Here is a 15,350-nt window from a genome sequence, read left to right as displayed (position 1 = left end):
ATTCACAAGCCCCTATCACAACCACAACTTCACTTTCAGTGACGTTGTGATGGCAATAAGGGCCTTGTCTTATTTACAAGGCAGCATTAAGCCACCTAACGTAGCTTAACGGTGCCTTGTAAATAAGGCACATTTTCACGCTGTGTTTAGCGTGAAAGGGGAGGGCAATGGGTGTTATGGTGGGCGTTTCACCACAACACCCATTGGTTTTGACGCTGCCCTATTTACAAGGGAAGCGTTAATAGGAGACAGAACCCAAAATTAAGACCAGGAAAAATCTGGTCTTAAATAAGACAAACAAGGAGAAATGCTTTATTTCTCCTCTGTTTTGCTGTTTCCATTTGTGGTGCCTTGTACAGCACACATATAAACAGAAAATTGCCTAGATCCCCTTCCTGCACATAAACAATCATTTAAAAAAAGTGGTTTTGCAATTTCTATGTGTGCTGCATGAAGCAGCACACATTGAAGTTACAGAGTGGCATTTAAAGATTGTTTATGAGCAGGAAGGGGGACCTTTCTGTACATTAACACTCTTCCCCTCAAAACAGGCATCCATGCAATATGGTGCATTGGTGCCTGCGCTAGCGTTAGGAGTTAGTTTGCCCTGTCACTGAGTTATAGCTGCTTAAGTAGTCCGAGCACCGTCTTTGGGGTGGATGCTTCAAGGTAAAGGCTAATCAAAGAAGGGATACAAAAGAACACAGGTCCTAGATCAATATCTCAAAAAGAATTATTTTCGAAAAATTAATAACTCATCAATTTTGAGCTTATAGTATTCGGCTCACGATTACGCGAAGCCATTACCATTTGAGAATGTATGATGTGCAATAGACAATTACTTAAAAAAATATGTATTTATTTTGCTCATACATTCCCACTGAATGCCACTCCACTCTATGCTGCTCTACCCTAAGCCACTCTACTCTATAACACTCTGCCTTACTCTAAGCTACTCTAAGCCACTCCAAATAGCAGCACTCTATTGCTCTCTCCTCTACACCACACCACAGTGGACACTCTGCTGTACAACATGGCTAAAAGACATTGGCAAAGCCAATAGCTCTCACATAGATAACACCTACTGGCTTTTCCAATGCTTGTTTAGCTATTGGTTTGAGAATGGGGGCCACTTTTATTTTGGTGCCCAGGCCTATTTATTGCCCCATTTCGCCACTGGTAGGACTCTGAACACCTGAGCAATTCACATGCTACCAGAAACTGCAAGACAAAATGACAATCCAACAATCATCAGAGTAGACTTTTAGCTAATTAGTAGAGTGAATCTACATTTACGAGTGCAGCTCCTAAAGTCTCTACAAACTTGAAATGGAGGGCCAGATGGGAAATACTGGGCAGATATTTGAAGCACTCAAAGCAACCTCTATGCTATTACTTTTAAACACATAAAATTACAAATGTTATCTGGAAAGTTTATCTTTATATTTACACTCCACTTACCACTAATAAAATATACAGATGCCTTATGGAATGCACTGGTACTCCGCGTGTCCTCTTGCATGGTATATCAAATACTGAGCTGTCAAATTAGGTATTAGTAGCGTGGTCACTTCCTTTGACCTTCCCTGCCCACTGGAGCCTTAGGCCAGCACTATTGACTTGAGTGAGACCAAAAATCAATCTCAGAATGACTCCTCAAACCTGTCGTCTGACCCAAGAAGGCCCACTTAAGTGGGTATTAATACTGCATTGAGAAAATCTCTGAAGCCTATCCTGTTTTGGACGGCAATATCCAGAGTGTTCTTAATAAAATTCACAAATATACAAATAACCCCTTTTTGTAACATCTCACAAAATTCCCTTTAATGGTCCACATATGGGAAAAGATGGGGCCTATGGGATAGAGCCACTGGCTCTTGTAGACACAGGTTTGAATCCAAGCCTCTGTGCTAGACTAAACCCAGTGTGATTCTAGTCAGAATCTTTAATCTTCCTATGTTTAAAATATACTTTTGAAATGCCAACTCCATGTATACGATATTGTAGATTGTGTCCCCACCCCTCATGTAAGGTATAGTGTCCCCTTGGTTAATTCATCATAAATGTACACACATCCTAGTTTTAATCAGCTTCTAGTCTTGTGTGCTTACAAATGTGCCACTGCCTAAAGAATTCACTGAGAGATGATCCTCACCCCAATTCAGTTTTGACCAATGTCACTGGCCCAATGTGTTGTAAAACCCAGCACGTCCCACAAATACTCCTTATTGGCAAAGGCGGCTCCTCTGTTTGAGCAGAGGAGAGTCGCCCCATTTAAATGCCCCAGAGACGAAAAATAAAATAGTAATGAAGTTCATTCATTTCCACTTTATTTTCTGTCAACCCGTCCTGAACCAAGTGTCAGGACATGGCGGGGCCTGTTGAGTGGCAGCAGTGGTGGACTGCCTGGCGGTGCACTAGTTTGTAGTGTGCATGTCCCTTTGGCCGACTGTCTTCCGACAACCAGCCTGACATGTGCACTATAAATCTATCAACCCAGCTGTCTTAGACCGCTGGGCTGAGAGCCTACACACACCTTCAGTGTCCTTGGGAGCGGTGAGAGAGAGGTGAGAGAGGCCGCTCCCGCCAGTCCTAGCCCAGCTGGATGTGATGTGATGTCAGGAGAAGAAGATGACCGGAGCAAGCAAGACATGTCTCCGGAAAGCATGATAAGTACTTTTTTTATTATTTGGTTTGGATATTTAATTGTATTTATGTATTTTTCAATATGTATGAACCCTTTTCCTGCCCCTCAAATCAGCAGACTTTCAAACCGTCACTGCTTATTGGAGCTTAAAATACGTTGTAGCATTTCCGATTAATATATTACCAAGGATTTATAAAACATTATAACTGTTTACATTTAAAAGGGGGATCTAGAGGGCAGCCGACCACCGGGACGTCTGCCTCTCAGACAGATTGGGTGGTTGGTGCAGCCCATGAGCTGCCATTTTGTGTTTGGACTACATTTGTAGCCCAATGCAGCCCAAAGTAAGTACTTTTTACGCTGGGCTCCCTATCATCATTTTAGGTTCTGGTGACTCAGTAGCTGGTGACAGGGAGCTCTTAGGCATTTTTCCAACCCGCTCCTGTTTCTTTTAGTTTGGGGATGGGGTTTCTCTCCTTTTCATGGTTTCCTTTTTTACGCTTAGTTGCTGGCACAGGCAGAGGTTATAAAGCTGTATCACTGTTACTTGGAACAGGTGCTAGTGGGGATCTTGAAAGTTGTTCAGGGCTTGCCGGAAGTTTGGTTAATTAGGGGAGAGGATGTATCCTTACGGCTAGAGCAGTCGACCTCGAAGCTGGAAAACTGGGTTCGAGCCCCAGCAATGCCGCTCAACATCCTGTGATTCTGGGCAAATCACTTATTCTCCCCGTGCCTAACAAAAATTAATATATACTTCTGCAACAAAACTGGTGCTCATGTAAAGCGCTCTGATACCCGATGTCTCGGGTCTAGTTCGCGCTATATAAAACTCCCCAAAAAAAACTTTGACAGTTATGGAACCTGAACCAATGGGTGGGTAGGCAGGTAGTTCAAGGTTCATTTTAGGAAGTGGGGTTGCTTAGAAGTTCAGAATTGCCGTCATAGGCTGTAGGGGAGTTTTAAAAGTTGTAATGCACTACAGTGAAAGGAAATAGCTGAGGGGTGGGCTTGTGGGGAGGACCGTAGGATGAGGGGCATTGGCTAGTTACATCTGATGTATAATGAGGTTACGTTTTGTAAAGGGGTTTGCCAGGTAACATTTGTGATGTGCGCCTGTTTCAATAAAGCCGCTTTTATCACAAGGCTGTCTGTGAAAAGTGCTGCACCCCTATCTCCCAAATGGCAATTATTGTTGAAATAAACACACAATTGTTGCAAAAAATGTCAACTGTGTTCTGCATCCTTACTTCACGAGTCCTGCAGTCTGTCCGCGAGAAACGGCTTGGTCATATTGCTTTTTTGCAGTCTCTTTTTCTTTAACTGTTCCAGGATAGGTGACACCATCAATTGTCCTGCATAAAATGGACAGTAACAATTAATAACAAAATACAGATTTCTCATAATGAGTTTGCTACAGGGACTCTAGCACAAAAGAGGTTGATCTACTTACAGTAAGCACTTCAGCATTACACTACTCCGCTAAGGGCTAATAATCGTCTTTAACATGCCCTCTCCCAAGTGAGTCAAAGGCGTGTATTAAAGGAGGACACTCAATTACTTTTATAGCACTCAGCAAAGGGGATACCCGAATATGAAAACATTACATCCATTGAAGTCTAAATAGCTGGCATGTTATATCTTCATATGTTATCCACCATGGGAAACATCCTTTACCACGCAGTAATGACACCGCAGTGCCATTACAACGCGGGTTTGACAACGCAAGTCATTACCACGACTTGCGCTGGAGAGCGCTCTAGGACAAGGAATAGTGTAATTTACTATCCAACACATTCCCTACTGTATGTAGACTGGAGTTGGAATAGTAAATTACACTACTCCTAAGTCCAGCGCCCTCCAATGCAAGTCGTTGTAACGACTTGCGTTTTAAAACCTGCTTTGTGATGGTCTGCGGTATTTTATACCGCGTTGTACCATCATACATCCTCCACCATACCCTTGTCAGCAGTGGAGCTCCCATCAAACCAATGTTCCAAGAGATCACTAAAATCACCCTTCATCTTTTAGGAGAACAATTTAGCATAGTGGATTGTTTCATATGTGCAATAGCAACTCCAACTCACCTATCTAATACTAAACGTCAGCATATATGAATGGATGCCTTGAGATGTACTACTTGACCATGTTATTTCCTTTGAAAGTCGATGTATATTTAATTTCCTGAATTAAAACACATTTTTAAACATAAACATATGACATTTTCTTTTTCATTGCTAGGTTTCTGAATTTGAGAGTTTGATTGCTGGCAGTCAGCAGTGGAGTCAAAAGTGGTACAGCCACAAAGACCCCTATTATAAGCCCAGATGTAGTCTATGCGGAGATTGCTGGCTGCCAGATTTTATTGCACGAGGCTGTGTCTGAATTCGTGCTAATACAAATAATGAGGAAAAACTGTGCAGATACAACATCCATCCTTTTGATTTCATCCCCTAATTGTTTCCTCTGAACATCTAATATGTAACCCCTGAAGCACTTGTGGTCTGCTGAATAGGGTCCAGCCACATTAGTTGTACCCAAAGGTTTACATAATTGACAATTTGGTAAGTCGACAGCGATTGTTGAGAACATATTTGTGCAGTTGCAAGTAGAATTAATGGATGCAGGCAGGAAGAGCATGTTTCCCCACTTACATCTAAAAATCAACAGTTTAAATAGTTCCTGTTTCCACCAGCACTCTTCACAGCCTTGCATTTAAAAACACAACTTGCTTAAGAAACATTAATTTGCTAAAGTCTGGTAGGGAAATGCTGTAAATTCCAAATGCACAGTGTATAGCTAGCCTAATATGAGACAATCAGTGACATAGTTCTGTTGTCATTACCTATGTCTATTATCCGTGTCTTAACTATTAAATATAATGTAAATTAGCTCATGCAGCAGTGTGTAGCAGGAGCCCATATACTTTACTGGAAGGTTTACTATTGCTCACACCTGTGCATCACTTTTTATGCCTTATATACACTGGTACTGGGACTGATGTTGCCAGTATAAATACATCTAATGGCTGCCCATAAAACAAGTTCAGGTAAATGAGGGAAACTTGCCTCAAGACCTCAAGGTAATATATTCTTGTGAATTGCTCGTATAACAACATCTTATTATGAAAAGGGGCATCTTAGATGAGTGGTGCTATACCCTGCATAGAAGCTAGCAGACAAGGGTGTAAGATGCTCACCCTAATCTTAGCAATACACGAATTCATGCAAGAGTTGGGCACATTGGGAAAACGGCTGGAGCATGTTGTGGCTGTAAAGCATGCTATGAACATGTTGGATAGTCAATTAGTGTATTTTGGGGCTGGCAGCACCCAGAAATGAAGAGAAGGGTAGAGGATGAGTTGTGGAAAATCTCCCATAGGGGCCTTTTATGAGGTTTACTATTCCCTAATTGATTCAATGTACTTGCTGGCAGTGACTCTAGTCTGCAGTGGATGATGATAGAGTAAGAGGAGGATCAAGGCAGATGACAGTCCACTTGCTACTCAGTCTGCTCAAAGTCTCTGAACTTAATGTACATGGCAAGAACGTTAGTCAGTTGTAGCCCAGAAATCATTATAGAATGCCAATATTCAAGTCAGCCAAAGGGTTGGGGGTCATTCCACTGGAGACAACAGAATGGGTATACTAACAGAGCATCAACTGATAGGTGGGTAGACACCCATCCCAGGGTGTGCCCTGAGATTTGTGCCTGCTCATTCATCTCATGGTACACCAATCTATGTCCCTGAGGATCAAATTTACAATTTGAGCCGTCCTCAGATAACATGGCCTCATTATATCTGCCCCCAAAACAAAATTCCAAGGGAACCTTGAAACAAAAGCAAAATATGTTAGGGATGGTACAGCTGCGTTAAAGGTTCTGGACTTTTGTCCTAAAAATAATGGACAGTAGTCTACCAAATGCTATTCTTGGCTGCTAGTGGCTTACACATTAGAGAAAATGAAGAATGGCTGAAATACAAGACTACATGAAAATACCAGTCGTTACTTTCATTGGGAAAATATGAGAAAGGAGGAAACAGACAACTCCAGTGAGTCTACTGTAAATTGCTCTTAAGTTACTGAAACCTTTCTAAATAAAATATGATCAGAAACATGTATAAGAATGGATTAATGCAACCACAACAGCATACTTTCTGTGAACCAGCTAATCACGAGGGTTGCTGTAGGGTGCAGAGATGGCAGAACTTCAGTGCAGACGCAAATTTCGAGCTGAGTGCAAGGCAGCAGGGGCCGGTAGGTGGCCAGAGTTGTCCGAAGTGAGGCGGCGAGAAGTAGATGCCCCCGATCGACTGGATGGCTCTACAGTGCGGCACTCCACTGGTTTTGCACCTCGTCCTGCATTCTACCTCTGTACTGACTGCAGGACAGCCCATTGTGAGAGGAAGGAAAGTTCTTCACCCACAACAATCCCACTTGGAGGTCAACCACTTTTGACCTGCACCCCAGCTACCGGACACCCTGAAAACCTCAAATAAACCGACCCAAGAGGAACCTCTCTCTCCCTGCCATAACCCTGGGAGGACAGACATGCGGGAAGAAGCAGAAACTGTTTCACCTAAGGAAAAATATCAACACACTCACGCGCAGGGGTCACTTGTTTTCCATGAGTCATTCTTCAGGGATCACAGGCAGCTTTTACATGCCCTGCGGCACAACAATAGTCCTGGTGCTCCTCCAAAATTAACCCAGGAGAGGAGCCTAGAAAGGAACCAGGTAGCAGCCAGAACAGTGTCTAGGCTATTCACAGAAAGCATTTAGGAGTCCTAAAGTTAGGAGTCCTAACTTTAGGACTCCTAAATGTCTTCTGTGAATACCTAAAGTCTTAAAATTAGGATTTTTCTCAGTTTAGAGTATTACAGTTAGGACTCCTAACTTTAGGACTCCTAAATGACTTCTGTGATTACCGAAATGAGTAAGTGCCTTCTGTGAATATCAAAATGGTAGTAAGTTTAGGATTTTGTTTTAAGTTAGTTCTGTGAATCGCGCCCACTCACTTTAGAAAAATACTTTTAAATGTAATGATATAATCTGATGTACTAAGCTGAAATGGGACTACATTTTAATGAAATACTCATTGTTTGATTTTCGAAGAGACCTACTCATTCATTAATTTCTTTTATTTTGGTTTGGTAAAAAAACATAAAGGGCAATAATATACAGTCATATATGAATAAAACTGAATAATACCAAATACATATATGCACATATAAAAACATTATAGCCTACTTGGCAGGGAAAATATCCCTGAAGTCCTTTCTTAGACAAGAACTTTCTTAGACCTCGGATACCATATAGCTGTTAACAATGTACCAATTGAAAAGACAACCAGACTACACATGTTCATTCTGCATACTCACACTGCTGTTATATGATCATTAAAGCCCATCAATTTGCACAGTGGCCTGATCCAGCATGTGCGTTGCTTGGTATAAGTTGTGCGAAAGAGTACAAAATGTTTAATGGACTCTGGAACCTCACATCTCATAAGACACATATTTGATATGCCTGACTTCTTCTTTCAAAGGCATGTGAAGGAAGCTATTGGTAATGTGCCCATTCTAAACTTGAGAAAAAAAGTGCTTGTGTAAAGGGTTTTAGTAACCATATCTAAGTATATGTCAAACTCAAAACCACATTTCAATGAAAAAGAAACCTTAGACAGGCTACCAAAAACGGTCTTAGAAATTATTTCACCAAGTGCATAGTTCCAATAGCTTATTTTCAACTTCTCAATGGCATTGTGCGGTAAATCTTTGGGGTTTGACCAAAAAAACCCTAGTCCAGGCTGATGTAACCAAGTCTTTGTGTAAGCACACCAAGGGATCCTATTGGGACATGAACCCTCTAGTAAGCCTTGTAGCCATTCCCAGGTCTCAATGCTGTTGTATCAGAAATGGATCTCAGATTGAGGTCCATATGAATGAAGGAATCAATCAATCCATTTGTAGAGCGCACTATTCACGCGTGAGGGTCTCAAGGCGCTGGGGGGGGGGGGCGGGGTTGCTGCTACTGCTCGAACAGCCAGGTCTTTAGGAGTCTCCTGAAGGCCAGTAGGTCTTGGGTCTGTCACAGGTGGATGGGGAGGGTGTTCCAGGTTTTTGCGGCGTGGTGGGAGAATGATCTGCCACCGGCGGTTGATCGACGGATGCAGGGCACGGTGGCGAGGTCATTGAGGTACACTGGTCTGGTGTTGTGGAGTGGTCTGGCTTTGTGAGTGTGGATGAGGAGCTTGAAGGTGATCCTCTTGTTGACGGGGAGCCAGTACAGGTCTTTCAGGTGGGCTGGGGATAGTGGGGGTGCTCAGGGGAATTTTTAACAGCGATTTGAGGAAACTGTTCTCTGCACTTTCCAGCATCTCCACATTGCAGTGGCCCAGATGTCTGCTCCATAAAGGACCACCCCACAAGCTTGGCTTCTATAGATTTCCAAGGAGGAGGAATGGTAAAAGAAGATACATTGTTTGCAAACCTTATTATAGATCCTGCAGACTATTTTAAGGACAGAGTGCTCTTCCTTAATTTAGCTGGCCACCTATGTGAGTCTTCCAAATACACACCCAGATAATCAACTTCAGGGACCCTCTCAAGGGTTTCCCCATCTAATAATATAGTTCTTCTTCTTTTGCCCTTGTAATTTCCAAACACCATGTACTTGGTTTTGTTCCTATTTATTTCTAACCTGTAGTCTATGCAGTATAGGGAAAACCTCTAAAGCAATGTGGATAAGCCCCAGGGACTTTTAGAAAATAACAGGATCTCATCAGCAAATAAAAAAACATGGTGGCTTTCTATCTTTAATCTTGGGGGAATCGTTCTCACAGTTGAAAAGGTATGGTAAATACTCTTTGATCTATAAGAGGAAGAGCGTGGGGGCCATTATGCACCCTTGGCGCACCTCTCTAAGAATTGATATATGTTATCTGTCAGTTCTCCTGCAGGTACCCACCTGACCCTGGCTTAATTGTGTGTGCATAGTGCCTGGATTAGGGTCAATAAGCTTCCTGAGACCCGTATTTTGAGCAGGTTTTCTCATAGTTTCGGCCTTGGAACAAGATCAAACGTCCACGAAGGCCACAAAAAAACTCCCATTTTCCAGATCTGCAGTCCTCCACTTGATGGCTAAAAAGCAAATGTATGACGTTATGTGTGCTGTTACTACGCAGTAGGTAACAACGCGGTTGTTACAACGACCGGGTTGCTACCACGCGCTGCATTACATCGCAAGTTGTTTCAACGATTTGCGCTAGGTGGCGAGCTGGACTTAGTCCTGCAATTTGCCATGAAATAAGTATCAGAAAGTGCTCTGCAATATTTCATGGAATATGATTGTCTGAATACAACAAGTCAGACTGGTAATGTGGATTCAAATTTGAAAACGCCATCTTGGGCGGAGCATACAGGATCCTTCTCTTACAAGACAGCAGGAGAGGCATTTATTGAAGCCACTTAAGTCGAGGTGGTAATTGCAGGTCTATTTTTGACAATGAGAAGGGGATAATTTTCAAGATCGGGCCAGGTGGGGGTTCATGAGCCATCAGAATAGTATCTACGGTTAGCTTCGAAGTAGTACTGGCAGAAACATTTGTCAAGAAAGGGCTGGAATTAGAGGCTGTCTCACCACTGACCTCCACAGTTAATACTCCAGTTGTACAAGATGGCAAAAATTGAGACAACTGCGTGTGTGCCTTCTTAAGTCAATAAATACAACTAGAGGGACTTACTGTGTTTATACAAGCGTGTCATACAGAACTCCAGTGTTGCACAGAACCCAGTGCTACAGGGAAACACATCACCGAGTGCTCTGGTGAGGCACATCACTAAGTGACTCCTGTTGAACGACATCTAATGCTCCCATGATTCACTGAACTTGTACACCTTAGCAGCACATAACTTGGCATGTGCTTGCGGTGCACCACCCAGTGCTCCTCTAATGTACATCTTTAGAACCTTATGAGTGTTTCCATCATACACATCACTAATGCTCCCTTGGTGCAAATCTATCCGTGATCCTAAATATTACGCAGTGAGGCCCTAATGCTTATCATACTGTTGCAAAATTTAACTTTGAGTCCATTATAGTTCATAATCATATGTTCTGCTGATGCACCTTCCCATGCATTGTGCTGCCAAGAGGGCTGTGTCCATTGAGGCCTGAAAGCTTGGTGGTCTGGGGCATGAATGTTTGCTTGAGTTCTGCTGATTTTGTTCCGGCGTGTTGATTACTGGTATTTATTATGAGATCAAGTATTGTCTATGTATGTACAAGCGTACTATCAATACTAGTGTTTTTACTGGACAGAGTGCCATCTCAATTTTTTTATCCTACCAAGGTTATTATTTTCCTTTGCAAGACTTGCCCCTGATTCTAAAAAAGCCATTCTTTTGAGACTCACAGTCCCTGCTCACTTTAGTTATTGTGGGCCCTGTTAGATGTCGAGCAGTACTCATTCAACTATATGTCCCAATAATGGAGGGTGTGCTAGGGGGCCCCAATTATTCATTGTAGTATGCAGCCAGCAGGGCAACTACATTGGTCAGCATAGAGGACCCCCAACACGCCAGACCCCGAGAAAAGGGACTTGTCACAACAATTGTTGGGCACCTCAATCCTGGAGTGGTTTTTAGGAAGGGATGGGAGTCAGGAAAAAGACAATATTGTACTGCCAGGGGAAGGCTGGTGTTGGGAACTGTGCGTACACAAGAACTCCCACACCCCACCCTATGCCCCAGACCAGCCCTAGTGGACTCTCAAAGGCTGTCACTCTGTCCATAATGTAAAATGTGTGTAAGATGAGTTGCCATGGACCAAGGTGGTCCTGAGGACATGGGATGACATGTACGAGGAACAGAAACTGCAGTCTTTTGTTAGTTTGCATGAGACTAATGGAGTAGGACCTTTCAGGGTGGGCCCCAGTTAATTTATGCATTATGTTGCGCTGGTAAGGCAATCAAATATTCACTGGAATAAGGGGGTGTAGAGAACACTACCTCACAGCTGCTACAAGTATTGCTGAGACGTGAGCCCCACAGGAAGATGATTACATGCCTGTACTCAACGCTTCTACACTTGTTGGCCTGAACATAAGCTCATTGAAAGATTAATAGGAACCACAACTGGGAACTGCGTTTAGTGAGACAAACTGGGCAAGATGTCTGGGGTATGCTGAACTTTAGGTTTTGATATACACAATATACCTTTCCATGTTGTGAACCTGTTGTTGCCTGTAGCTAATCTCTGCCCTCGAACCCTCTACTGACGAGAGAACCACCCGCGGACCCGCCCGCCTGTCTCCCGCCGCCTGACTGCTCACCTGTCACCCAGAGCGGGGCCGCCGAGAGGAGACCGGCGAGGGGCGGACTTCAACTCCCAGCAGCCCTTGCGGTGTTCCGCGTCACCGGGAAGCGCCAGGAGGCGCTTAAAATCGCCATCAGACCCATCGAGTGGGGGAACTTTCCATTTTGTGAAACTGTTGTTGCCTGTAGCTAATCTCTGCCCTCGAACCCTCTGCTGACGAGAGAACCATCCGCGGACCCGCCCACCTGTCTCCCGCCGCCTGACTGCTCACCTGTCACCCAGAGCGGGGCTGCCGAGAGGAGACCGGCGAGGGGCGGACTTCAACTCCCAGCAGCCCTTGCGGTGTTCCGCGTCACCGGGAAGCGCCAGGAGGCGCTTAAAATCACCATCAGACCCATCGAGTGGGGGAACTTTCCATGTTGTGAACCTGTTGTTGCCTGTAGCTGATCTCTGCCCTCGAACCCTCTGCTGATGAGAGAACCACCCGCGGACCCGCCCGCCTTTCTCCCGCCGCCTGACTGCTCACCTGTCACCCAGAGCGGAGCCGCCGAGAGGAGACCGGCGAGGGGCGGACTTCAACTCCCAGCAGCCCTTGTGGTGTTCCGCGTCACAGAGAAGCGCCAGGAGGCGCTTAAAATCGCCATCAGACCCATCGAGTGGGGGAACTTTCCATGTTGTGAACCTGTTGTTGCCTGTAGCTAATCTCTGCCCTCGAACCCTCTACTGACGAGAGAACCACCCGCGGACCCGCCCTCCTGTCTCCCGCCGCCTGACTGCTCACCTGTCACCCAGAGCGGGGCCGCCGAGAGGAGACCGGCGAGGGGCGGACTTCAACTCCCAGCAGCGCTTGCGGTGGTCCGCGTCACCGGGAAGCGCCAGGAGGCGCTTAAAATCGCCATCAGACCGGTCTCGCGGTCAAGGGCGGGCCCGTTTAAGCCCGTTCAAGACCGGGTAAGACCGGACTGGGCCCTCCATCTAACTTTTTGCCCCCGATATCTACCTATTTCCACTACTTATGCTCTAAGTTGAGCTTCATATCGTAAAATATGACCACAAGGGGAAGTAGGAGCAAGACGGCCCAGGGGTTAGGTCAGATCACTGGACCGATTGACCAATTTATCACAAGGGCAAATGAGGCGATCGATCAGGGGATTATTCTCCTAGAAAGAAGAGTGTCACAGGATTTGGCTATAGCCCGAAGGTCCTCAATGGGCCTATTGGCCCTAGCTACAACTCCCATACAGTCAGGAGCAATTGCCCCACTATTGCTTGAAGTCCCTGTTGATATTCATACTATCCCAAGTAACGTTGATCTTTCTGCTTCACAATTATCCCTGGAGCCAGACACTATGGAAGAACTTGAGAAAACCCCGATCCTGGTTACAAGTCCCACCCAAATCGTGCCACCAACTCAAATAGAACCTCTGAATACGCATGAAAAGGGGAAAAGGGAGGGAGCTATCCCTAAACAAAAAAGCGCTAGGTCCAAGAAGAATAAAAAACGTCAGTATGCTAAAAATACTAAAAGGACTAATAAAGCTCGACAAGTGCCCCCTAGTAACAATGTTGCCAATTCTTCATCTGCACATATAAATTACCTTTCCTCATCATCCACAATTCTAGATGTGCCAGAAACGGGGGAGAGTGCGAGTACAAAATCTAACATTGAATTGAACAATCAACTGTTGTCTAGTATTGGGGATTTAATCAAGACGCATTTACTTCCAATTGAACGAACACTGATGAACATTGAGAAACAAATAGCTAAGCTCATCACTCACCCAAATAATCAGATTAGACAAAACATATTACCTGTTTCTAAGGCGTGTGGCACCAAAGTTAACACCGCACATAAACCTCCAGGTCCAACTTTACCACCTAAAAATCCCACAGTTACACCTAATCTAAAAGTAAAAGAAAAACTGCCTCGGGACTTGACACAGCCAATTCAGGACAAGCCTAGAGCATCAACTGAAACAGATAAACCAAAACCTTTGCCACCTAAGACCCCAGTTACACAACAGGAAGGAGATAATAATAAAAAGGGAGGAAGATTCAAGTGGCCCATTCATCTCCCCCCAGAGGCAAGTCCTTTTACTGTGATCCTCACGGGGGTACCCGAACTTCCCGAAAACACGAGAGAATCCACCTGGTCTTTAACGAACAAAGTGCAGCAATGACTTAGCATAAATAGACCTCTCCCCCCTAACTGTAACAGTAGATTTTCCATGGTACGCAGGGTCCCCTGGATTGGGGAAACAAGGAAAAAAACACAGGGGGACTGTATTATCATAAACTTTGATGATCCAGGCACAGTTAGGTACATATGCTCATGGTGGGCATTGGAGAAAAAAGGAGGTATTGACGCTAATCGTCTGTCCTTTTTCTACCCTCCAAAGTATGACTATGATCAAGAAGCTCTCTTTAACTGGAACCAACGCCCTGATTGGAATTGGTCTCAAATAGACACACGAAACAGGAGAAGGGACTGGGAGCCATGGACCTGGAATCCCAGAAGAGAGCAACCCTATATGGAAGGATGGAGGGGAATACCAACTAGTAACCGTTTCTCTACTCTAGAAATGGTAGATTGACCACCATCAACCCAAAGATCCATGGAGCACGAATTGATACATCCTATGTCGTCAATAGCTCTTAGGGAACCCCAAACCCAAAAAAAAGATACAATACATCACTGAGCCAAACAAAAAAGCAGGGTAAAATAATAATGTCCTGTATAAACAACAAATATCCTCTAGTTTGCACTTACCAACAAATGATTCTCACGAAAGCATTAACAACACACTTAGTAATAGGGGTGACGATGAATCCCCACTGGAAGTTATTCAAGATAAGCCTATAGCCCAGCATGCTAGAGAACCAAGAGAAGGGGTCCCCAAAATACCCCTGAAAGTAGACTCAGGAACATCCCAGGCAAAACGATATAACACAAGGCAAAACATTTCCATTGTAACATGGAACATTGCTAGACTCTCCAAAAAAAGCGGCAGACCCAACTTTTTTGAATTTGATTAATACATTCCACATAATATCCCTACAGGAATGCTGGGATCTGGAACCTACTAACATAGACGGTTTCAGTACTAACTTTACCCCAGCTATCCAGAATAGTAAGGGCAGATGTTCAGGCGGTCTCTGCCTATATGCCTCAAATAAGGCTAATATAACATTGGAGAGAATAGACCTGCCACAAGACAGCCTTATGAATAAAAAAATTGGACATTCCCTGCAGGCATTCTTAGTGAAAGGGAAAGGGGCCACCAGCTTTCTCTTAATTAATCTATATAATAATATAGCGAGGGAAGAGCAAGTAGAATTTATTGATCAACTGTTATATGTCCTGAAGAGAGGAACGGGAGGAGACA

At 44.2% G+C, this 15,350-nt stretch overlaps 1 protein-coding gene across 1 annotated transcript in view; it reads right to left on the bottom strand.

The window, feature by feature from the left end:
- Positions 1–15,350, bottom strand: part of LOC147692933 (inter-alpha-trypsin inhibitor heavy chain H3-like) — a 395,157-nt gene that overhangs the window by 354,477 nt on the left and 25,330 nt on the right. Inside the window, exon 4 of the mRNA XM_086939194.1 lies at positions 3,895–3,999. Coding sequence (XP_086795320.1) covers positions 3,895–3,999 — 105 coding nt within the window. The remainder of the gene's footprint in view (positions 1–3,894; positions 4,000–15,350) is intronic.

This window comes from Lissotriton vulgaris, chromosome 9, assembly GCF_964263255.1.
Source record: "Lissotriton vulgaris chromosome 9, aLisVul1.2, whole genome shotgun sequence".
Taxonomy (NCBI): Eukaryota; Metazoa; Chordata; class Amphibia; order Caudata; family Salamandridae; genus Lissotriton; species Lissotriton vulgaris.
The sequence above is the reverse complement of the archived record's forward strand: the minus strand, read 5'-3'. Positions and strand labels throughout refer to the sequence as shown.